Source organism: Ptychodera flava, chromosome 5 (genome assembly GCF_041260155.1).
Source record: "Ptychodera flava strain L36383 chromosome 5, AS_Pfla_20210202, whole genome shotgun sequence".
Classification (NCBI taxonomy): domain Eukaryota; kingdom Metazoa; phylum Hemichordata; class Enteropneusta; family Ptychoderidae; genus Ptychodera; species Ptychodera flava.
In genome coordinates this window covers 7,502,878-7,530,549 of record NC_091932.1, presented here as the reverse complement: position 1 = coordinate 7,530,549, position 27,672 = coordinate 7,502,878, and the positions used below count along the sequence as shown (strand labels likewise).

General features: G+C 34.9%; 1 protein-coding gene across 1 annotated transcript; it reads right to left on the bottom strand.

The window, feature by feature from the left end:
- Positions 1-134: 134 nt before the first annotated feature.
- LOC139132895 (phosphatidylserine synthase 1-like) lies at positions 135-27,672 on the bottom strand. The gene is made up of 11 exons (XM_070699250.1): positions 27,618-27,672; positions 24,332-24,450; positions 14,798-14,956; positions 14,067-14,218; positions 13,394-13,453; positions 12,891-12,972; positions 11,721-11,833; positions 11,304-11,369; positions 9,101-9,200; positions 7,405-7,467; positions 135-3,520 (listed from the first exon to the last, which is right to left on the bottom strand). Exons 2-11 carry the CDS (start codon positions 24,380-24,382, stop codon positions 3,326-3,328), a joined length of 1,041 nt encoding a protein of 346 aa, XP_070555351.1. The 5' UTR covers positions 24,383-24,450; positions 27,618-27,672; the 3' UTR covers positions 135-3,325.

The following is a 27,672-nucleotide window of genomic DNA, read 5'->3' as shown; positions in this document are numbered from 1 at the left end:
CACATTGTTCCGAGACAGAAAACTCAATCATGCTCTCAATATGAGGACACATTAAACTGCAAACAAAAATAAATAAACTCTTCAATAAACTTCAGTATATCTCAACTTGAAGTACAATTATTTTTTGCGAGAATCAAATTTACATCATTTGTAGCACCTAAAAGTTCTCTTCTGGTACAAAATTTTGTCTGAAATCAGAAAAGTGAAAACCTATTTTGGTATTACAGTTTATGAGTACATGTAAGCTGAATCCAGAAATTCAAGCATACTCAACTATGTATAGGGTCTAATACTCATATTATGGTTAGATCTCAGAAAAAGACATTTGAATTTCAAATGAAAGATATCATACTGCCCACAAAGCAATTAGAAAAGTTATCAACAATGGAACTGTCATGTGACATTGTAATGAACTTCATGTTAAGAGGCATTTGGGTTATAGAGCAATATTTACAAATAAATGACAAGTTTGTATATCTTGGTTGGTAAAACACAAAAAATTGAATAAGTTCCTCAAAAACTATTAAGTTTTCAGCCAGAGTTCAAAATGTACACTTGAATCTTGATAATTTCACATTATATAAAGGATATTGGAGGAGTAAAGTTGCAATATTTTGTTGGGTTTTGTCACTTCATAAGAATAGCTGTTCATGTTGTTTACCTTACATAGTAGTACTGATAAGTAAGTTTTAGAGCACTGTTCTTAGATATGACCAATCTACAAGCATGACTATGTATTTACAGCATATTATGTGTACAAATATTTCAGACTAGCTTTTGGATACGTTTTGGATATACTGAAGTATACATTTTGTATACATAGTTAAGTATCCATGTCCATATAAAGTGCTGTAATGACTGTCCATTTCAAGCTATGGAAGTTCAAGATACAACATTGAGTTCAAAGTCAAATTTAAATTCACCAAGTACATAAGTTTTAATGAGTGTTGGGGACAGATATTCAGACAATAAAATTTTTGCTTTAGCTTTCTGGTCTACTGTTTGTGTGAACTCATTCTGAAGCTTAAGCAGTAACTACATGTACATCTACCGGTAGGTATTTGCTATGATGTTTTCTGTAAAATATTTCAGGTTTAAATTTTCTCTATACAGAACTAACCTAGGGATAGCAGCTTTTTGAATTTTAATGTCAATAAATTTTAGATGGTTTTGTTTCTCTAGTACCAAAACTGCATGGCGATCCATATTTTTTCTTGATTTGATGTGATACTTGGGATTTTGAAAATGAACATTATTGCTGTACTTGGGGAATGTATATCAAATTTGTCACCTATAGTCATTATTTGCATATTTGACAGTACTCACACTTGGTACAGAAACTTAGATGTGTCTCCTACATGTGCAGGCTTAAAATAGGTGCATGGAGGACAGCCATACTTGTCAAGGGTAGATCAAGTCAGCATTGGCAGTAAACAACATGACATTACTATTCATAGGGAACAGAAACAACCAACAAAGCATCCCTGACAGCAACTTTGTCTCCCTGAATCATCATCATCATACCTGAAATATACTATGCAGCCTCTATAAGTAGATGTATACCTTATTCAGCCACTACAGGGCCCTTGGTTTCAACCTTGTAAATGCCTTTACATATCAAAGGCTGGCAAGACCAAAGTGTACCGGACCAAAGCTGTGGTACAATTCAACATCATCCAAGCAGTATTTTGTAATTTACCATTAAGAGGTACCCTCAGGCAAGCAATGATTTCACTAATCACAAGGACATGGCCCTGTATTTGTCCAAAGTGTGAGAAGAGTTTTACACAGTAAGCAATTTTGGCTTACATCTCTATATACTTGTTTTATACACGACAAACTCTGGTCTTTCAAATACTAGCTTGATAGTCTGAAGCGTAATATCAATGGACTATTGTTCTTTAAAAACATGTTGATGGCACTATCATTAAGTAAATCAGGCTATACTGATACCTATGAGTCAATGAATTAAAAAAAAGCAAAATCCACATACAATTTTGATTGAAAATTGGTACAAAGGTTTTCAGTAAGTACTGGCCATTAAACTGTATGAGATGTGAATAGTCACATAGTTTATTGCATACACGTTTGACACTGTCACCCCTTATTTCTGTACATGGGACCACCCATCATATTGACAACAATAGGACTGTACCATGGTCTTGCGGTGAAAGGGCTCAAGTTAGAAAAGAGTTTGAGTACAGACAGGTGTCATAACAAGGGATGGTAACCTATATGCAGATTTATAAGCAGTTCTCTGTTTCACTGGTTTGCACTCTCTCATAAATAGCCCTGTGTATTGCTCATCAAGCAGTAACAATTACTGTTCCTTTAACCCTTCCATCCCCATTCCCCTATCTAGAGGTCCAGCTATACCATAGAAAGCAATGGGATTGGTTGGAACCATGGTGGTGATAGGGTTAAAAAGGCAGAGTGCATCAGAAGAGTGAAATGCCATATTTATGCAAAAATGTCTCTGTATCAAATTTTGTACGTAATGTATCCCATGCAGTCCTGTAGCATTAGTTGTGTAAACACTGTTTTTTCTATAGTTCAAGAACATCTGCCAGCCTACAACCCTTATAAATCCATTTCATGTAACGTTTGATGTACTCTCCATTATTTTATTCTAATCATAGGATACAGGTTCTTGTTCTACTACCCCAACCATTGGTGAAATAGAGTTTTCACTTCACAAGAACACAGCATTTATGTGTATAGCATAATGTCCTATGATGTTTGTTGATAACAGAATGTTAGTTTTGACTAGAATTCAATTGTCAACATCTGCAACAGATACTGTAACAAATTCATTTGTGTTTGTGAGGCTAATATATGGTATTTCAATACTGTAACATGTTTGGGAGAAAAAGGAAATCTACTTGTTTTATAGAACAACAATAATGAAAATATTATCAAAGGTTACCGCTACATTGGCCCGTAAGAAGAAACACTGTACAATTGATTCATGGTAACTATATGTTCATGTGGACTTATCACTTTAGCTTACCAAAACCATGCTGTCGTTTGAGGGTTTACAAAAATGAAAAGGTTACAGTACTGGCAGGTAAATATTTACTGAAGGCTGGGGATTAAGTTACCTGCCGGCATTTTCATTTTCAAAATCCAATACATGGAATGTTAATTATTTTGACATTTTAAAATGATGCGTTTGTAAAAGTATTTAAAAGTTTTTGAGATTTAGGTGAAAAAATGAAATTGATAGAGTCAAGACTAGCTATTGAAGCAAACATGTGGAGCAGACTTCACTATAAGAGATAGATGTAGGAAGATAGAGTCAACAGAAGACAGAATAAAACAATTGCTACTTTCGATCAATCTTCTCTAGTCTGTTTCTTCTTCTCATTCTATAGGAATTGACTTGTCCGTTCCGCACATGCTCAGTGTGATCACTCTCCTTCATGTCATTGCCATAGTTACTGTTGTTGCAATGGATAGCTTGACTTTGAAGCCAGAGTCTCAATCTGTCATCATATCCATTTTGTGGAGACAGTACGACCTGTGAGTGGACAGATACATGTATTCAAAATCACCATGCTCTAGAAATTTCAGGATTTCAGAAGTCGATTTTAGAATTTCTTTACATTTCCCTCAGTAAGGCCCCATACTAGTACATGTGACATGGAAAAATTTTTTGTGTCACAGATAGCACAGGGAACTTAGTAATCTTGTTGTTGTTGTTGTTGTTGTTGTTGTTGCTGATGGTGATGATGATGATGACGATAATAAAAAATATTAAACATAGGGCCAAGTCCCTGAAGCTACTATAGACATGGATACAAAATTAAGTATTTCCTTACTGTATGAAATTATCTCACTAAGGTCATCCAACGGACAAGTAAACTAAATATTAAAGCTGTCTGACCAGCGGTTTTGAAAGAACAAGCAACTCAACAGTTGACAGAGCTCTGTTGAGTTATGTAGAGAATAACCTTTTGTGACACATGTATTGATGAAGAAGGTGGATATCTTTGATTAACATTGTGAGTTCTGTTTAATAAGTTGAGACTGTACATACTCAGAGAAAGCACACTGAAGAGACAAAGGTTTGAAACTTAAGAAGTTCAAGGTCATCAAAAGCATTAAAGGAATCATGTTACACTTTCATTGCACTGTTTACACAGATTGCATAATTGCTATAAATAGCACATGAGGAATCTTTATACAGCCCAGCTTTACCATAAAAACCCTATCACTTTGACCACTCTTTTAATTGACCACTCTATTTTTTTCCTCAAAAAGTAATTTTATTTTATCCTTACCAAGTCAACCATAAATGGAAATTAGAACTTTCTCTATCTCTATCTCTATCTCTATCTCTATTGACTATTTTGAGCAATTTCTTTTAGATAACATACAGGGCACAATAAATGACGGTTCAGAATATGTCAAAGTTGGGATTCAGGAAAGTTGCCTTTACATGTTTTTATCCTCCAAGATGGTAAGCATTTCACTATGAACTGTCAAAAAAAGTTGAACTTTCTGATAATTCTACACTAAAATTATTTTGGCTTTGATGATTTCCTAATTAATTCAATTATTTAAAATCATATTAATTATTTTTTTCTGGGTGAATTGATAGGGTTTATACAGTACAAGAATTACATACAATGTCAGTCAAATTTTGACCAAAAATGACAAAAAAATTCCTTAAAAATACAGATTTGCATATTTCATCACAATTTGAACAAGTCTAAGTTGGGTTACCCCTAGGGACCTGTATACCAAATAACAAAGCTGTCTGACCAGCGGTTATGAAGAAGAAGATTTTTTACCAAAAACACCTCTTTTGGCATTAATTTGCCTATTTTCAACAATATCAAAAAATTAAAAAAAACAGTTTCTCAAAATCATATTTTTCATCTACACAACAAATATCAAATCAGTAAGTACTGCGGTTCTCAAGATATTTGAGTGGACGGACGCCTCACAAACGGACATACATACATACATACATACATACATACATACATACATACATACATACATACAGACGGACGCCGGACGGATACCCATCCCAATAGCTTCTATAGACTATAGTCTATAGTAGCTAAAAACAATGTGTCATTCCTTGCTGTTGTTTGTCGATGTTGTAGATAATTGTAAAAGAAAACTGTAATCGTGACCAAAAAACGACGTAGGTCGCCCAACGTCACTCCCGTCCTATTATACAACCAAGGGTGGAATCGAGATGCCCCTGATCAAGGCTCATCAGCCACCTTCAAGGCCCAGAAAAAACACCCCATTCACGAGCGATCGATTGAAATGTGCTATCATAGGCACTGAAATTTATCTCACTGACCTAATTTGGGCTTCACTTGAACTACCGACCTGCAGACGAGTGGAAAAACGGCGATTTCCAAGTCGTACCCGGTCAAAATCGATCACATTTGAACTTCCCGGTCGATGGTGACGGCGCTTTCGTCAGTGGGCATTTAAATTGACCAATTGGGAGCCCTGTAAAGGCTGCTTCGGCCAGCCGATTGTTTATGTTTCAATACTCCCTGCTCGTACGCGTACGTGTAACGTTCAAAAGTACGCGAAAAAGTAGAAAAACCTTCATAGTCATGCAGATAAACGATACTTACCAACACTTTGTCAGGAAATCTGCCATTTTACGTCAGGATATACTGTCGATAGTTAGAGTGTACACTTCTGGGTATTTCAATTTCCCCCGTTACAAGGATACAAGCGTAATCAACATCCGGGCTCGTACTTGAGCGAGTGTACATTGTCGTTGTGAATGAGTATTCCAGGTGATAGTTTACAGTAAATGACGGTTATGATTGTCATTGGTATCCATATAAGTATTATTCTACAAGAATGGAAATTGAATGAAGTTGAGACGGCGAAGTTTAAACTGTAGTGAAATTTTGCGTTGGGACAAGCCTCCTCATGTATTGGTAATGAGAGCTGGCCGAAGCAGCCTTTACAGGGCCCCCAATTGGTCAATTTAAATGCCCAGTGACGAAAGCGCCGTCACCATCGACCGGGAAGTTCAAATGTGATCGATTTTGACCGGGTACGACTTGGAAATCGCCGTTTTTCCACTCGTTTGCAGGTCGGTAGTTCAAGTGAAGCCCAAATTAGGTCAGTGAGATAAATTTCAGTGCCTATATAGCACATTTCAATCGATCGCTCGTGAATGGGGTGTTTTTTCTGGGCCTTGAAGGTGGCTGATGAGCCTTGATCAGGGGCATCTCGATTCCACCCTTGGTTGTATAATAGGACGGGAGTGACGTTGGGCGACCTACGTCGTTTTTTGGTCACGATTACAGTTTTCTTTTACAATTATCTACAACATCGACAAACAACAGCAAGGAATGACACATTGTTTTTTAATATTTTTTATTATCATCATCATCATCATCACCATCAACAACAACAACAACACAACAACAACAACAACAAAAGATTACTAAGTTCCCTGTGGAGATAGTACATTTGAGACAGTCAGTGACAAGTTCATTAACAGCATAGGGCAAACAACACAAACAAACGTCTGACTTCACAAATTCCACATACTAGTTCATAGAATTGAGAGTAATTTTACACACTAAACAATAATGTCATTGGTTTCACTGTACAAACCAAGGTATGTACCTTAAAGGTAGGGATTGAGTTTGTTCTAGACTGTAAGAGCATTATGAAGGTGTCATAGCCTTTTGTTTTCCATTGAAATTGTAATCTAGTAAGTAAATTTCCTGGCAAGACACTCTGATGCCTGACCCATGCCTTTAACCATAGTCCCTCGAGGGTCTATGCTTTAACAATTCTATACACAGTACTATTTCTATTTCTGACAACAGGATTGCTTAAAGTATTGTATCAGTGATGAAAGAATTCATGTATTGAGTTCCACGGTGTGGCGTGCATATGCTTAAATTTGCTCCTTTCTGTCATCTAGAAGTTCTGGACATGCATGTACTTTATACTGTTGAAAGACAATTTCCCTGGATTTCGACAATATCAAGAGGTAAATAAACACTATAACAAACTACAGCTAAGTATACTGGTATTCATTAATGAGCTATCCCTGTCAGATGCATCAGATAAACTGTGGCTAAATCAAATATGCCTTGGAAAACAAATATGCTTTGCAATAATACTGAAAGTTGATAATGTGAACTGCATATCACAGAAAATATGGATGTTTTACTCATGGTTTTCTATCAGAGGGGGCATCTTGCTTTTGCAATAGTGCTTACAATTGGTGTATACTGGTAGATGTTTTATTATGACTATGTGTTTTTCCTGCCCTGTTGATGCTGTTGTTCTTTTGTTAGGAATATGTCTTTGGTTGTAAATACACAGTGCAGTTTACACTCAAAGAGTGGTATCAAATAGTGTGAACATTACTCTACCCCTTACATTTTGCCGTACCTTTGGATGGGATCTTCTGGCAACGAGCACCATGAAATAGAGACACACACTGCAAATCAGCATCTGATCAAATCAAGATAGGAAAAAAATACAGAGAAAGATGATGCAAAAAGGACAATTGTAAAATCTTTCCACAACAAAAGTTTAGAAAAAGACAAGCTAAACAAATACACAGTTCTGATGAAAAGCATAGAATCTTATCATATTCTGTTGACTAGCATTTAAATTTTATTGTACGTTCAGCAGCTTGTCATAGAGAATCCAGTCACAATTGGAGACACTGTGGTTCATCACAGTTCAGTCAAGTTGGGCTGACATCATAAACTTGTAAATGACATTCATTGTATAACAATATTTAACGTTTTTCAGAAATCATACAGAGATGTGTTAAATACGTTGATTTGAACCTTTCTCACCAATAGAATGGCAGCCTTTGTTGTAAACAAACATGGACAAAATGCGATCATGAATGGTTACATTCAATGTCAAAACTCCTTCATCAAACTTGGGAGTGCTCCAAAGCACTAGAAAGTTCAGTTGATGCAGTGCAGCAATAATATTAGTTTTTTCTGTCATCAGCTGTTCACAATTTTTAATAAAGTTGTGTGAATAATGGCTGTGTAAGTGGAATTGAAAAATTCCATGAATCTACCGGTAGGTTTGAATTTCACAATACTCATGTGTCATCTTTTTTCTAGTTTTTATTCTTTGAATGCTACATCATTATAATGGAAGGTAGTGCATTAACCCTTTGAGTGCTGTAATTTTTCCCACCAAAATTTTAGTGCAACATTTTACCAATTTTTATGAATTTTTTGGTAATTCTTTTGACAGTTTTGCATTAAATGGACATCGCTATTCAATAGGTACAGATTTTGATCAAAAATTTGGAGGAAAATCTGAAAAAAATAATTACTAATTGTCTGGATCATTATCTGGATCTGGAAAAAAATTGTCTGGATTTATATTTTATAAAGGTGACAAAATTTGACTTTGGCACTCAAAGGGTTAAGGGTCTATTGTAAATACCAGAGCTGAACATTTCCAGTCCTACTGACTCGAAGATAGGCCACAACAAATAAGTTCAAATTTATAACATTTATGACATAAGTTTGCCATTTAACTGCATTCTTGTGCATTGAAACTGTCAAACTTCACTACAAAGGGTGACTTTGATGAAAAGTAAACTGCTGTGAATCTCTGTGAGATTCTAATGATGTATTGGTGACGTGATGCAGCACGGTACTGTGAGAGCAGCAATGTGACTTATGTATAAATATAATACAACATTGAGAGCCAGGAGTTATCAAAGCTGTCGTGTTAAAGCTCCATTAGCTGTAACTTTTGATAGATTTTCTATCATTCTTGCTGTGTCTGTTACACACAATTTCCTGTCTTGCAGCCAGATCATCCTGAAGAATTTATTGTTCAACTTGTCAATAAAGTGTCTATGGGTGTCGGGTCTGATGCTGAATTCTAGTTTGGAAAGAGTTTATAGGTCAACAATAACATTCATTTTGTACACAATGTTTCAAGTTTGCAATGCTAACAATCTGTATTTCAACATACTTTTGGAAGAAGAGTTTGAAATTGTACTTGTTTTCTATGACAAAAATAATAAAAATATCAACAAAAGTTACCGCTATTGTCCCTGTAAGTGGCAAAGAAGCAAGAAATAGATTAGTGATGAACCAACCTGAAGCACCAGCCATAGGATAACATTTGTTAGAACTGTGTGAGCAAACAACTCAAGTCCAAACTTCACGCATATTAAAGCTTCCAATAGTGTTATTGCGCTGCAAAAGGGTTACAAGAAAATATTGGTGTGGATCTAGGCTACATGTACCTATAACTTTCGAATATTTATTTAATTAAAAAAACCCACTGTATCATTAGACTGCAGTCCAGGCTATACTTAGTTGGAAAGAACACAATACTTTGATTTACAATGTTTAACCATATGTCATCATCTGGTCTAGTTAGTTAAAACCAGTGATGCATAACATATGGGATATCCATGTAATGCATTTTAATAGAGACTTGAACATTTGGAGGGCCATGAAAACACAGATACTGTAAATATAGCCTTTGCTAATTGAACCTACTATGACATACCATGCCAGGTACCGGCAGGTTAAACACTCGATTTTGGTTAAATACTACCGGTACTGTTTTTTCCCAACATGGCAGATGGGGAAGTGATACTGCCTAGTAAGATAATGGTTAAGACTGTATGTAAACAACAACAGATATTTTACATACTTGTATTCCTACATGTACCTTTCTCCATGGTCTACCCTCATGATGATAACTTAGTGAGTTTGCAATTACCTACCCTACTCAAGGACATAATTTGGAACAACCACATTGTTTTCATTACTGTGGTTGAACCACGTGGCAGAAAACAGGGATGAGAGGGCAAAAGATAGAGGGATTTTATTTCAATCACAGTTAAAATAGCATCCTTCTGGTTACTGTTGTCATAATTTCAGATTGATGTCAACATAAACATACACCTGTATGTGTACAGTTATATTCGGGGATACAATAAACGGCTTCCTTGTGTGCACTGCCAGGAGATGCTATCATATAACATTGCTTGATATTGGCGATTTGTGTTTTGACATTATATACCTGTCACTGTACATTCAAGTAATGTGTATTGGAATATGCTTTTTCCGTTAAAGAAATCAGAGCAAAGGAATGCCATTGAACATTTGTTGGTCTTTATATCAATAGAAGGATAAACAACTCATCATTGATTACATATTTTGTTAACAAATTTTTTGTATGAAATTTGACCAGGTATTGGTACATCAATGTCTGTATAAACAGTCTGGTCACATAGAGTAAAATCAAGAACTCGTACTGAAGTCCACATGAAAACAAACGATACTCATGGTACCATGCTATTGTATCAGCTTTCACCTTTATTGTGTCAAGTTCAATGTCACCATCAAGCCAAGTTGGTTTCAACCAGTGTTTCATGTTGCACATTAACAAAAACTTAAATATTTGAAGGCCCCCATGATTTTAGTGACCACACCTGCTACCTACATGCCGTGCCAAGTAGTGTATAGGGCTGTTGAATTGACACATGAAGAAGTACAACTGTCTGGCAGGATTAGGGTTACCGGTAATTATGACAGTAATAAGTATTGGCATGACCTCTTACAGCTATGAACATTTGTAATTTGGCAGTTGGCAATTCTGTATCCATTTTGGATCATTTCACCCAATGCATTTGTTCAGTTGTTACTGTTTTGAGGAACCAAATCTACATGTTCCCCTTAGGTTTCAGCCTGCTGCCTTACTGTTTCACTACACCATCATGGACGTACAAACTTTTGGACCATTTGATGAACTTATCCATGAGTTTGCAATGTTAAAATTTGAAATAAATTTGCATACACACACACATAGATATATATATATATATTTGTTAAAATGTTGTTACCTGAACGATGGACTTTAATAATAAAATTGTGAACACTGAAAGAATTATCAGTTCTCAGAAGTGCTTGATACACTGACATGCAAGTGCTTAAGATTTCATATTTTGAAAGTGCCAGGACTCAAGTCCTCTTTATCAGAACTCATACTTGTTCATGCAGATTTTTCAAGTTTGTAAGTACTGCTAGAAAGTGGAATTAGGCTTAGATCTGGTCAGTGAAATTACCAGACATTCCAAACAAAATAATTGAAAGGTATAACAGTAGTGATGATGCTGCAGGTGATCAGGTGAGAAAAGATGTACGCTTAACCGAAAACAAACACGTAACAAAAAGTAAGTGTCCTTTTATGATAATACAGCATGCTGTGCAAACTGAAAAAAAATCCTGACAATTTCAGAGACACATGCAGAAGATGTGATGAATGACAGAGCAATCCAAACTCACCAGAATACCCAGCATTGTGTACCTAAACGTTTACAGCGTGGATCAGTGACATATGAATAATATTGCCTGGAATACGGTGACCATGAATGAGGAGAAATACAGATGTTAACATGGATGAATGCACTCCGAGTTCTGTCCTATTAGCACTGCTGTAGATAGTGGCGCATCTCACAGAAAGATTTCAAGAATGATGAAGCAAAGTTCCAAACTGAAGACCTAGCCTAAGTTGACCAATTACAAGTTTACTGCAAAGATGTGTGGTAAGAACACTGCAAACACTGACAAAACATGCGATAAGGATGTACCTTGTGGGCGATTTACACACAAACTACACTCAGAAACATTATTTTGAGTATAATATTCTTTGACAATATTTCTGTTTGATGAGGGGGATGGGACATGGGTATAGTGACTTACCTAATAGTAGGGGCCACGATTACTGCTATGAGAAATATCCTTATAACATTCAATTGGTGACCAGTTGGTATCAGAAATATGTGTTTCAAGAAAAAAGTATTCAGTTCTGTCACCTGTGGATATAGAAAGAACAACAACCATGTTTTAATAGCATTGTCTACAATCTTGTACATGCAGAGAAATAACATGTGTTTTAAGGCACTGGTGCGGAATTGATATTTGTAATGACAAATATCAGTTTTATATAAAAACAAAAATAAATATTCTATACATGGAGACAGTTCCTTGGCTTTGTATCATACAGCAATCCTTAATCACTGGTCTCTGCATTAATGTTGACTATTTATGTGATGTTAGTCCTTTGTCTTCTTTTGAAATTTCTGTAGAGTCAATTCTTTTAGAGATAATCTGCCCCTTTAAACAAATTCATCTGTTGACAGATACAGAGAACCTGCCCTGACAGTGTTTTGTATAAGGCATTAAGCTGATCAATGTTACCAAGTGTCCTCAATCATTATACCAAGGCTTCCTTAATGTTTCCACCCCTATGTCCCAGTATGGAGGTCCAAGATGACAATTGAAAACAATAGATTTGGACTAAACCATGCTAGTAAAAAGGTAGAATGCAAGCATGTATATTCTAGTGGAGACTGGGGAAGCAAAATTTCAAATGGAAATTCTAAATCAGTAATAGGTCTCTGTCTTCTCTAATGAAACAAAAAGCACTGACAGCTTATGAAATTATACCCTCAATGACATGGATGAGGGGACAATGTGGATATTTTCACCAAATTCACATATCTGAACGTACCTCCAGGCAATACTATTAGTATTATTTGTTGTGGTCTTAGAATGCATGACTAAACAACTTGAGTTAAGTGTAATATCTTTGGATTGATAATACTTGCTGTAAAAATACAGGGCAAACCATGACTCTACCATGCATAAAATAACTTGATAAGTGTAACATTACACTTGACACTTTTTAAAATCTTTGTAAATTCTGTTACACAGGCAGCATTAGACTGTAAATCCATCACAGAGATCTAATAGCTGAACAACTGGTATTGCTTTCTGTGTGTATTTCCATCTGGTTTATGGACTCAAAGTAAATCTATAAAAAGTAAAAACACACAGTCATAAATTTAAATGCATGCTCTGATATCTTACCTGCCACATCACTAGAAGAATATAAACAGCAACCACTCTCATACATGATGAATTTGGGTCTAACCATCTTACATGTGTCCAACTACCAGAAGAAAAGAAAAAAATAAATCGGCAAAATTGTATTAAAGAGTAAACAGCATGTTCTCCAAAATCCACAAATCTTGCCTTTGACAAAGCAATATCAAACAGAGAAGTGTAAAAAGAATTGTATCAGATGCAAGAGTGAAACAGATTTTGTTCAAAAATTTGCAAGTTGCCATAGAGGGCGCTGTACAGAATGCTAGCTGTACCTGTGTGTCAATACCTCCTATTTTCATGTACTGCATAGAAGCATGAATTACCAATCAAGAACTGACAGTCATGTTTGGAATTACAGATGACTTTTCCTCTATTTCTTTGAATAATCACTTTTATGAAACTCACAGGGTTGCTAAATAGAGCAATAGCTTTCTTTGAAGATTTTATTCAGATTGATTCTTATGTTTTATGAGATTTATTCTTACCTTGCAGGAGTAAATTGAAGCACAGCTCGCCGTATTTTACCTGATGTGGAATGTATATCTCTGAAACAGACATAAGAAACAATGAGAAAATGAAAAATGCAAAGACAACACAAATCTGCTTGAAAAGTTCTGTATAGATTTATAATGCATAATCATCAATACTCTACTCTGGTTTCATTAAAGTTTGCAGTGAACCCCACACAAATGTGATCATCATACCCAACTTGACAATTTCTGGACAGCACAAATAGTTGCTCTTTTTGAACATTACCAAATTTATCTATATGCTTCATCTAAAGAACAAAGATTGCCCTTATGAAAGACTGTACAAAATTCTAGAGAGTTTCTAGAGCTTTCTGTTCTCAAGAAGTGTATAAAGTTTTGACCCCATTTTCTATAGAATTCTATCGAAAAACAAGATTCCAAAGAGTTCTGTAGAACATTTTTCATAGAGGTGACATTTCCTATTGACCCTTTATGATGAAAGTGAGAATGCTATGCTCATACTGAAATAGCAGTGCAAGTGATGTGTACTGGTATTTCAGAATGTCAAATGTTTATGGCTGATAGTTTTATAGAGTGCATTTATTTATTTGTGACTCAATGTAATGTTTATATGCTGTATACAGTATGGGTTCATGTCTGAGTGTTTTCCCCTGATGATGAAACTTACTTGATGCTTTCCCAATGAAAGTTACTCATTTCCAGTTTCTTGCACACAAACATTCCCAGCCAGATCCCCAGTCCATTGCACACCAAGACATCCAGGATCAATTGATCCCACCAACACTCGGCAAAGTTTGGAAGTAAATGAGCAAAAGCAACCTGTAAGATGGTATCAAAATTACTCTGATTGTAACCAGGCCAAGCACAAAGCTTCTCATAATTCTGATAGCATCTGTGTTTATAAATTCATAGATAAAATTGTAAGAAATTACACATCCATAAAGCTGATTGTATAAGTAATTACATGAAAGCTGATTTCATGTGTATGTCACAAGCTATACTCTTATAAAAAATACTTCAGAATGCTGCGTTTCAAATTCTAAATGTTTTCAAGGCATTTTTCCGCAGTACACATAAGACTTGTTCAAAACTGCACACCTTACAAGGGTGTCTTTGTGATGGATACCATTAATGAATAATGATTACATCTGGCGTATCAAAGCAATTATTTCAGAATCTATTGCCATATCTGAATGTCTCTCTCTGCTCAGGCAAATCAATAAACATCTCAACATCTGCTGAACTTAAAGTCAGAGGCCATTGGGTATTCCTAATGTTAAATTGATACAATATATGTATATACATAATACCTATACATGTACATTGTACATGGATTTAGGCTGGAATTTCTCACAGAGATTAGAACAAAATGAATTTCATATCAACAAATCAACTAACCTCAGTAATCTCCCACGTCACACTGATTGTCCAACATATCCCATAATGCCTCACTAGTAGTGCTTTTAACGCCCAACCAGAGAAATGAGCAAATGCAAATATGTCCATATGACTCCAGATTCGCTCTAATGTAACAACGGAACAGTTAACTGCATATTCCTGAAAGAGAAAAGTGATGTATCAGACACTGTTTGGCAAAATCACTCATTATTATAGTAACACATATGTCAATCACTAGTAATTTGATAACATATTTGTCACTGCATAATAAAATGCTATAGACGGTAAAATTTTAATTTTCATTCTGAAAGCTATTAGAAATTATTATAGAAATTAGCTTATCAAGGCCATACCTCAGATTGGAGAGTGAAATGTTAAATTGCAGAAACCTGATAACACACACTATACATTCATAAAAATGACTTCAATTTATTTGACACATTTATGTTAAAATCCATATTTTGATATGAGAACAATAAATAATGTAGTCAATATTTAGGCTCATCCGCTGTAACTTTTGATGCTTTTTTCAGTATGATCGTTTATGTCTTTGTAAAATACACTCTCTTGTTACAGACTACTGCAAATATCATGCACATATTCCTAGTTTCTAGTGGTCAACTTGTCAATACAATGTGTATCGGTATTTCTGTGTATGTTACATTTGCGTGTGATGACCACATTACATTTCAACTGCTCATTTAGACAACTGAATTTCAGCCAGGACTAGAATTTAGTTGTCAGCAACAACACAGATTTTCCATACAATGCTTTTTGTTTGTTTTTCAACGAAGTTAGGGGAGCAGAAGAAGAAAATGCTTAGTTTCCACACCAAAAATAATGAAAATAAATATAAAATCTACAGAAAGACATTACGATAAAATATTTTTCATTTATGATAATTGAAGGAAAGCTTTTAGTACATAGATTTCGCTACGATAGAATAAAAGAGGTTTTACTGAAAACAGGGTTAATGTTGGAACATGTATTTAAAATGCTGACCTTCAAAAGTAGGAAAGTAGGTTGGAGTGACATTTTGAGTCACATGCAAATACTGTCTTCACCATAAGGAGTTGTGATGACACATTTCAAAATCCTAACACACATGTAATTCAAATAAGCAGGGGATACACTAATGACAACCAAATTACTGTTTTTTATTTTTGCATTGTATGATACAAAATATCACATTTAAGATTGAATTACAAAATTTTCTTCCAATTCACTTTTTACTTTATTTATTTCATACTGAGAAGAAAATAACATATTATTATATGATTTGTTTTCTCAAAAAAGATGAACTTCATGCATTATAGCAAACTGCTAACTACTATAAAAACCTATATTTTAACTGCAACGCTGGTACTTCTATGAAAGCCTGATTTAAAGTATCTATGGTAGCACAATATTAATGTAGGTTGATGGATATGTTACCATTATATTAGGTAGCCCATCACAGAGGAAAATGTCTCACATTTTAGTCTGTGTGAAACGAGTATTGGGATATACACAGTATTTACTTAGTTGATGCCACAGTTTGTCATGTGACTCAGTGTAAACTCTCTACTCCAATTTCACTTTCATCAGATTTGTGAGTATTTGTTGGCAAATAGAACCTTGACCTTCCCATTAAAATGCTGGATTTCAATGTCAGAGGGATATTCCCAATCCAAGTCTTCATACATCGGATACCATCATTCAGAAGAGGATTAGGGATATTTGTAGAGTTATCAACATGTTTGACAGCTTGAACTCATCAAACTTCCAGCACTTAAATTGTATTGAAATACACACAATGGAATACCACCACACTGCTGAATGAAGAGCTATTAGTGTACAGCTGGCCTATTGCAATCAATATCGCCTGCTGAGTAAATCATACTACTTAATACACGTTCTGATATATGTACTAGAAATTATTTACTCCAGTACACATCCCATTCTCTCCAATGGTGAAAGCTTTCCTCCATTATGATGCACGGAGAGTGTATCCTGCTGATGCACTGATGACAATTTTTACTTTGATTCCATTCAGAAAGCAAACATTTATGGATGGATCAATATTTCACTAAATGAGTTCAATGTTTTGAATTTCATGCCAGCATTTATGGCATATCAGACAATGGATGTTCATTGTGTACAAAAAATGGGCAACACAAAGACATGACAGTTGTTAAAAAGGCCATGGACAAAACAGAAATGAATGATGTTTCAGATATGGCACAGATGTTGCTTTATCAAGATATGCTTTATCAAGGGAAATCTTTCTGTGTAAACAGTAACTGCAATGCATATATTCACTGTACATTTATGACAGTTTCTTTGTCATTAGAAGATACCCATAATTACACAGTACATACCCGGTATATCTATGTGCGGCAATGAACATTAAATGGTTATTTATGCAAAGATTGAGCAGATTTTAAAAATGTATGATATATACATGTACCATAAACATCTTTCATTAATATTTTCATAGATTTCTGTACTGTAAATGACATGCCTACATCACATTCGTCAGATGTCAAAGAAACAAAGGCACATAATTCTGAATGAATAAAGTTACCCAAAGTCACTTTTTAGTGGTCTCATTCATTAAAACAATGTGGAAAAGATTCACATTTCACATTTTGACAGTGTGTTTTAATATGTTAGGCCTTTGAACTTTTATTCCTGTAGCACCATGGGAACAATTCACTTTATGCCAAAAGCACTCACAGAAACTGGAGTAGTGAAAATGAAAAATCTATAATGATTTGCTGGAAACAATGGAAGCACTAAACATTGCCCATTCCATATTAAATTTAAAAATCTCCTTTAAAGCTACCGGTATTATTGAAATCAAATACACTGCAGAAAGCACATATCACTATTCAATGGACATGTGAGAACTGCATGTCTGCATGCAACTTAATTCTGTTTCTATTCATGGAAAGTAAAAACACAAACTGGAATAGTGGTATTCAATGACAAAATTATATTTTAACATTATTATATTTCTATAAAGGGCACGTTTACTCCAATTCATAGGGGAATGTTTCTCCAATTCATAAATTTTGCACAAAATTTTCAGGGGTCACTTCAATTCTGTGTTTTTTTGTGTATGCAAGGCAGACTATCACAAAGCTCATGAATGAAAAGTAATTGTAAGTACTGTACATGAAGAACTGTGGTTAGTTTTTAGCTGTACACCAGACAAACTGACCATTTAGGCTATAAAAAAGAATGGCTTTTGTTTGTAATTCTTGTTTTAATATGTTGATCAAGACAAACCATGCCAGCCTTTTGTTTTCACATTACTTTGAACAAAATAAATATAAAAAATTTGAGAGTGTGCCACATGGCTAAAAATTTAACATGATATATCCCTAGTAGTAATAGCATTATCAATTCATACAATATACCGTATGTGTTGAACACTGATCTTATCATCATCATGTGCTATGTGTAAGAATTACTGCTGCATTTATAAAATTAATTAAATGAAGTAGTTTGATCTTGTCAGCTAAAAAATGATAAGATAAGATAAATAATAGAATCACAGAATCATTTTCACAAGAGACCAACAGTGAGAACTAACCTACAATTTTAGCTGTACTGTCATCACTAATGCATCACTAATGTTTGCTTATTATTTCCAGTCAAGAATTTGATTCAATAAAGGCTGTTTTATGCTACATGTAACTGTTTGAATCACATTTTCACTCAGTGAAGTAAAACAAAATTACCTGCGTATTGTCTTTGCCTATATCTGCATGACAAAATTAATAAAATTCAAATAAAGAGATAAAATAAACAAGCACATGTACATTAAACTAAGTTGTCCTTTGATTTGCATACAAAACGAGATTTTCACTTCATATATGTTGTCGCAAACTAAAAAATATATAGAAATTGGCACTCATAAGCTGATATAGGTCATATTATGAATGTGAATCATATATCCTTATTCATTATGTAAATGTCCTCGGGTGATACTGGATTTTATTTCTCTGTTAATCAAGTTACATGTACTTTTCAACTGTTATATACAGCGCACACTGCAGTGATGACTATTCATATAAAGTAGAATTGTACAGAAATAAAAGTCATTTCTGCTTGGTGACAAATTACCATTGAATTCTCTACAGGTCCTGGCAGTGCTGGGCTAGGATTGTCATCCTGTCAAGCACAACTTGACTGTTTAGGGGCTACACAAAAGAATCAAAATTATGTTTAGTGTTGTCAGTGAGGTGAGACATAGTATGTACCCTAGAGCATAGATAGTAGAGGCATAGACTGTCTATGCCTACAAGTAATGATCTAAGGTTGGAGATATACAGGGAATGAACTGAGGTTGGAGATGTAGAGGTACCTATCTGAGGTAGGAAATGTATATAGGTACGTCTCTGAAGTTGGCAATGTATAGAAGTACCGGTATACTAATCTGGGGTTGGAGATGTAGAGGTATACATGTACTGATCTGAGGTTGGAGATGTAGAGGTATACTGATCTGAGGTTGAGATGTAGAGGTATACTAATCTGAGGTTGGAGATGTAGAGGTATACTGATCTGAGGTTGGAGATGTAGAGGTATACTGATCTGAGGTTGGAGATGTAGAGGTATACTGATCTGAGGATGGAGATGTAGAGGTATACTGATCTGAGGTTGAGATGTAGAGGTATACTGATCTGAAGTTGGAGATGTACAGGTATACTAATCTGAGATTGGAGATGTACCTGGACTTCATAGCCTAAAGTTCTTACATGTATGATATGCATAGCCTTTTTATCAGTATCAACAGATAACTGTAATAGGAAAATTTATTCACTGTATAAACTAATAAACAATTTGATTCTACATGTATGGGTATGCAATACCATGAATTGTTGGAATTTCATCTTTTAGAATTTTTCCAGCAGAAATCATTCATTCAAGTATACTAGACCTATTTATTGACAATACCGGTACTGTGGCTGACTTGCAAGGTTATAGCTGATTGGTCGATTGTCACTATTCACAGCAACTTGGAGAGTTTATTTGTATTATTCAATTATAATGGTAAAATTCTGCCAACCAATTGGACCAAAGCTTCCAAATTGCTGCAAAGTCAGCTCCAATACTGTTCTTGGCAATATTACATGTACGTTCAGGTGATCATGTTTAATATTTGCGGTTAACGTCCTGAAAATTGGAAACTTCCCCTTACCAGTCAGTAATAATTGCACAAAATCTTAATTACATGCTTTTTCTACAAGAAGAAAATAATCTCCACGGTTAAAGTTTAAAAACAGCTGCAAAATTTTGTCTCAATTCGGTAATTATATGAAAATTAAGGAAAATAAAATTACGTTAGGTCAATAATTTTCAAGGTACAGCATGACATCAAAAGCAAAATCAAATCGAAAATATTAGGGGAGTAGTAAGATATTTGGATGGAACCCTTAGACAGCAAACTGTATCAACGACCTGCAACATTTACAGTGAGCTACTGGTAATGGTATGTGGGTGGAATGCATGTCACATACAAACTTCTGATGCTGTGCAGAGATAGGCAGCCTATGACATGCAGCAAAGGGTAATTAAGTGAGAGCTGAGGGCCTGTGTTTTGTAATCTATGCTCATGATCTGAAGCTAATAGTGCAAGAGGCACACTGGGACTGCACTTACTGCACATGGCAAATTTGAACTGCATTTGCTCTGACGCTGATCAATGGCCAATCTGCAACACTCGAGGGGGAAATACAACCTGGCAATGTACTGGCTTAGAAGGCTGTATTCGATTGGTAGATTGTCAGTACTTGTCATTATTTAAAGCAACTTAAGGAGTCTGAAAATATCTTGTCCACCTGCTTGGTAATTTGGAAATAACAATAATGATTTCAATCAACCAATTAACTGAAAGCTTCCGAGATGCTGTACAATAGGGCTTTTGGGATGCATGATGTTGCAATAATTTTGCCGATTTTAGTTCAGTATCTTTCCTTTTGATAAAGTCACCGCAAACAATACTGACTGACTAATACCAAGTATTGGACGGTTTTCTGATATAGCTTGAGTAATGGCAACAAAAACTTGAAGCATATAGACCATTGAATTAGTTCGTATGATTCCTTGTAAATTTGGAGAGCTTTTCCTATCACAACAATGAGTACTTGGCAGAGTTGGAGAAGAAAGCTCTGTCATTTCTATGAATTGAAATTTAATCCATAGTGTTAAGGCAAACAGAATATCCACCTAAGCCTCTACCATTTAATTGTCGTATCTATGACGTAAATTGATGAAAATGTATTGGTCAGTAGAGTTTACAATTGTGTTGATTGCGATTTCAGGTTTTATTAGCTCACATTTGGTTATACCAATGTGAGTTTATCGTATAAGCTGAAGTCGATGGCGTCTGTATGTATGTGTGTATGTATGTATGTATGTATGTATGTATGTATGTATGTACGTACAGTATGTCCGTCAACATCAAAAACACGCAAACCGCTGCACATTTCAGCTTGGTATTTGGTGTGTGGATGCATCCTGGGCTATAGATGGGATTTTGTTCAAATGAAGTCTGCATTGCCAAAATTATGCAAATGAGCTTACAAAATGTGAAAATGGTCAAGAATTAATATCTCGAGAACCACTGTTTTGATTGCTTTGAAAATTTGTGTGCAAGTACCTTAGGTGAACCTTATACAGTTTTATGAATATTGTGAAGATATCCTTAATTTTGTATTTTTACTGAATTTTTTGGTGATTTTTCTCATTTTCAGTAAAAATTCTTCTTCTCTGAAACCGCCAGCCCAATTGCTCTCAAATTTGGGTTGGATCTTTGCGAGGGTGTTACGCTTCTAATTTGTTGAAATTATGACAAAATTGGGAAAATTACTATTTTGGAGCAATTTTGTCATTTTTGGTCAAAAAATCTTAACAGTCTTTTCTTTTAAAACCCGTGGACAGACAGCTTTTGTATTTGGTACACAGACGTACAGAGATGACAATAGTTAGATATGTGGAAATTGTCCTGAAATGTACAAATTTGTATTTTTAAGACAATATTGTCATTTTTGGTCAAAAAAACTTGATCTCAAAATTACTTGTTTGAAAAGCTTTTTAATTTGGTATAAAGTCCCGAGGGATGTTTTTAGATACATTTTCTGTTCAAAGTGTTGGGAAACCCCCAAATTTGTATATTTTAGGTAATTTTCTCAGTTTGTGACCTTCAATGACCTACACCAACCCAGGATATGTTGTGAGACAGTTTTGAAGGCTGTGAACATAATTTTGTCATATTTGGTATTAATTTGTAGGAAAATTTGATCCAGAAAACAAAGCTGAGGTGAATTTTTTCATTGCGGACCAATTTTTGCAACTTTTCTATGTAAGACATACAAGAACTGATGAGAAATTTGGATCCAGGATAATTCCAGATGTTGTAGTCACCATCCACAGTGGAAGGCATTTCACCATCTGTAACTAACTTAAGTGCTGTTTACATTAGAATGATAACACTCATGGCATTAATTAAAAAATCCCCAAGGTTGTAAATATATTTCCTGTCATCTGGTGTTATGTAATACCAAGGGATAGAACATTTGATATTCAGGAGGGGGTAGGGTCTAGAAGATTGATGAGGTACATGTAGCATTATTTTTTTACCAGATTCCTTGTACATTTTTTTACCCACTCCCACCTTTTCTTCTTGTCAAACCTTCTCTGTCTATTTTTTGTTGTTGACATTTGCTTATGTATTTAGGATCTGCTCGTCCCATCGCTATAGAAGTTGATATGCATGTTCCTAAAGATGCCCTCCAGTACCTAAGTTGGAGACCTTATTTGCTTTTGTTATTCTTGTTTTTCCTGGTTTAAATATTTCTCGAATGGACCATTTCAAACCGAATGTGAGCACACTGTCCTTGACGGTATTTTTACTAAATATAGCTGTATGCATGACATAGGACAATGCTGCCTAAAATTCAGACACATTTTGTTGTTGCCTGCATGGCTGTTGTTGCAGATTGTAATCTGAGCCATAAATTCATATGAATGAGTGTGACTTTTGGTAGCTATTGTAACACTAGCAGGTTTTATTTTTGTCATTTATGTGGAAAATGCAGACAAACATTTATTTATGCATATTAATGGGAGAGAAAAATGACGTCATTTGCAATCAGCACAATCGGGATAGAATTATTTTATCATTACCATTGGTTTGTTTACGTGTTGTTTCTCTAACTGTACACAAAAAGTATCCACATTGTGATAAGAATTATGATTAAAACAAAATGGTGAAATCTGAGAAATTCACAAATTCTTTTGTTTATTCTGGGAAAAGTTTGCACTTTGATATTTGTAGAGTTATTCTTTATATTTTATGGATAATTTGTCATTTTTCTGTTTAATGGGGTGGCATACAGTAATGGTGTTTTACCGATGTACAATATGGTTTCATTGTGCTTCTGTGAACAACACGGATAGAACTCATTGAGATAGCTTCCTGATAGCCATTTTTTCCTGAAAACAGCATCAGATAAATGTCTACTACATGCATTAAGAGAATGGCTTCATTGACTTTTGTGTGTGGGTCACGTCGCTTGATATCTAAACCTACTTTTCTACTGGCTACCTACCGGTAATTGATTTGCAAATGGGAGTGGATCTAAAGTCAAGTTGCATCAACTTCAAGCTACTACGTGTGACTGAACTCATAAAACCAGGGCTTATACAGGTCAGCTGTCAATACATGTGAAAATGTGAAAGACTGTGACCATTAAGAAAAGCTTTTAGAGTTGAAATCAATTTATAGCATCTGTGCCAGCCATGCATGAGAAGCAAGTTTCTTATTCTCTTGTCCATTCTTGGGTAACACAGTGAGTAAAAATCTCAAAGGGGAAAAATTCAGTCTACAGTTAAACTGTACTTCACTTCTTCCAAGGGATCATTGCTTATCAAATCTGATCAACTGGAAGGCTACTTATCCTATGTTTCATTGATAATTGCCCAGTTTTGAAAGTCGTACACTGTTGTGAAAATATCTTAAATGAAATTGCAATAGTTCACACAGTACACAGCTCATGCTTATTGAAAATACAATTTTAATATGAAATGTGTTTATTCTTATTAAATGCACTCAAATTTAAAGTGGTTCAAGTAAATCTCTTGTTATTTCCATTTTCTATTTGTTCCTTGTATCTGGTAAAATTATGGAACAAATCTGGCTCTACTTCTACTCAGTAAACATACCAGTACATGCTAAGCATTGAAGCAACAAGTACCTGTATGTTTTTTTGAAGCAATGTTGAAAATATGTATTTTTATTAAATCTTTAAAAAGTGACTTTAAAATGATCGAATGAAACAAAAATTTTGTCACAAGATCTTTGCCTAAGTTACCAACAATGGCATATGGTATATGAAAAACCATGGCATTGGCCTATTGGACCTAGTGTTCAAAGACTAATATACCATCTCCTACATCATTTTGAGGAAGTCTGATCAAGTTATGGCAGATTGGGAAGGAAAAGACTAACACAGCGTGTAAGATATTGCTTGTGGTATGACTTACCTTTGAATCTGGTGTCACATTCCTGAGTTCTGGATAAAGTGAGTACATCATTGCTTTAATATCATCAATGTTTTGGAAGAGTATAAATCCAAGGGCCAACAGATACACAACACTGAGACCTGTGAAAAGAGAGAAAAAAAGAATTACGTTCTCTTGTTTGTATAGTTTGGAGTCATTAAAGATTTGTTCATTCACGTGATTAAAGTGATCCTGCAGAACTTTATGCCTGAGTTGGTGTAACTCTGTAGCATTTAGTATAAGTGGACAAATGCTGTATTTTGGATTAATCACAAACAACCTAGGGAGTACAATTTTGATAGAATACACAGCTAGAGGTCCCCTAAGAATAATCTTGATAGTTTGTATACAAAGGTAATGTCCATCTTCACTCTTGCAAATTCAACTATGGAAAATGATTGACAGTTACTTCATTGAGGATAATTTGTGGAGTGGCGTGATTGAGGCCAATCTCTCTCCTACAAAACAATTAGTGAGAGACAGTCTCATTTTCACATCTATCCACTTCTGTGCCATCAAATACCTGACAAAATCCACTTAATTTATCAATATCAAATAAAGCTATAAAATGAAATGATGAATGTCAAATATAAGCTAACAGTATAGTAATTTCATGCTCAAGTTTGCAGTTCTGTGGAGTAGCTACCAGTTACATGTATATGGCAAATATTTCTGGAAGACATAAGAATTTAATCATTTGTATTTTACATAATTTATGAAGTCAGTTATATTGGTTAACAACTTTGAATACGTTGAAAGATGGTCAATTCACATACTTTTATCCCTGTACATTTATTGTGTGACAAGTATTTACTTCATCAACAGTGCCTAAAATTTTGAAATTCATGACAATACATGTATACTCAAAGCAAGTTTGAGTGACACTTGTAAATGCTTCAATTAAATAAATTGTACGGCATACATAAATACATTATCCTTGATGAGTACGTCAAAGAATACAATCTCTTTCCGTGAGAGACATGTGGTAGTTTAGGTGGTACATTGTGAAAAACTTTGCCATATCTTAATTATACTTTGACAATATAATTTTGCTCAGAATAAAGTCACCACACATTGTGTATTGTTATTGAAACTACAATTGGGAACATTTACTAACAGTAAGCAAGCAAGAAATATCCAGTTACCGGAGCATATCCTATCATATTCCCATGATGCTATGATACACTTCCTACACACCCTTATTATCGATGTTCCACCTTTCAAGAAGCCATCCACACAAATTCTGCTTTCGGCAAATTTTGAGGAAATTGAATTTCCCCAAAAGATCAGAGTTTGACAGGAGATAGGGAAATTAACTTTTGAATAGGAAATTGAATTTAGAGAGAAACCTAAGAAACAGAGTGCATTTCTCACCAGAGAGCAAAGTTAGTCTTTTTGCTGTAGCCCACTCTTAAGACCATTGCTATAGCTTCAATAGCTACAACAAATAATGTAAGTGTACTTCATCAAGGAAATCTCTTCCTACAGATTGATGCTTGGCATAAGTGGGACAATATATTTTTATATTTCTGGTATTTCTTTCCATGTAAAATGTTATCTTTCTAGCCATAAATGCCCACAAATACAAATTGGAATGAAATTCATGGAAAGGAAAAATCTTTTGACCAAGGATGAGACTTGAGAGAGAAACAGAATACTCTGTCTATTTGTACACTTAAACTTAAATTCGCTAAAACCTTGAAAACACTTAATTTACATGTCTTAAATTTGCATAATTTTTACCATTCCCCATTATCACTGGATAAATCATAACACTGGCAATTGTTGGGTTTTTAGGTTAATATTGTATGCAGAGCAAAAATTGATGAAAACTGTATTATGCATAGCACATGCTTTTATCTCATCAAGAGATACTGAGGTGAGTACCGGTACATTGAACAGAGAATCAGCTGTTTTGTGTTTGCCTGACTCCAGTGAATCTCCATGACATTTATTAAGGTAAAATGCACCTTAGGGACAGATATTTGGACTCTCAAATTTTGAAAATACTTTTCTGGTCTATTGCTGGTGGGGACAGATTTTAAAGCTCCAAGTCTTGGAGTAAGAAGTATTTTCACCGCCTAAGCTTTTCGAAAATTGAAACTTATTTTTCCCATTCAGTTAATACAGGGATGGCAACCATTTTGAATTTCAAATACCGGTAAATGTTAGGTAACTCGTTTCTCTTGCACAGTGCCCCAGATTTATATCCTTGATTTGGCAAGGAAGCGGTTGAAAGTTTCATTGAGGAATGATTGGGCAAAAGTTTTAAGTCTTTCTCTTTCAAGGCGCATACTACCTCAACACAACACTCATTACCAACATTATATACAAAATTCATTTTATCACCAAATTTTTTATTCTTTGCCTTAAAGGGACAAAGTCGGCCATTTTCCATGAATTTTGTTTGATACGAGATACTACTTGTTTAACATGTTGAAAGATACTGAATAAAAGAATGGGTGACCATGCATACCGGTATATTCGACCCCGGTTTTAGACAAATTAAATGAAACCATCACTGGAAGGTTATTCCTTCTCGCGATGGTTTCATTTATCGTGTTTTAAACCAGGATTGAATATATGTAGGGTCACCCATTCATTCAGTATCTTTCAACATGTCAAACAATATAAGTAGTATCTCGTATCAAACAAAATTCATGAAAAATGGCCGACTTTGTCCCTTTACTAGAGAGCCTGAGAAAGTATTTATCTGCAGAATAATAGAAATGTAATCATGTATCGTACTCTGTCAAACCATTATATACCATAATCAGATTAAGGAAACCCCGTGGAACAATGTTACAATAATATTTTATCAAAAGTTTGGTGCAGCTGTTTCACAAGTACTACAGCCTGTGAAATGAATGATTACCCAATGCCTTAATCAGCCTCAATTTTTTATCTAACATATAGCCATTATCCTGCAAAGAATAATCAATGGTAGCGATCTGTGTATCTTACATTCATATGCAGAACAATGGTGTTGATATGCCCGTATATGTACTTGTTTCTCTATTGTATGCTGCTTTGTAAGATGAAAACTTGCTGTATCTTGACAAGAATTTCTTGTAAAGCTCTCAGGAAACAGAGATGACCGTGATGTTGCAAAGTGTTGCAAGCATCCAGGAAAAATTATCAAAAAAAGATGTGAGGAGAGTGTGTTGTGTACCAGAAGGGTACATGTACGGTATGTACAATGTAGAATGCACACAGAGACACACACAGAATACACACACACACAACACACAGGGCACTGATTACTTACCAAACACTATGCGCCATATTGCTGGATGTGGTCTTGTAAAGGGACCTGCAGGATG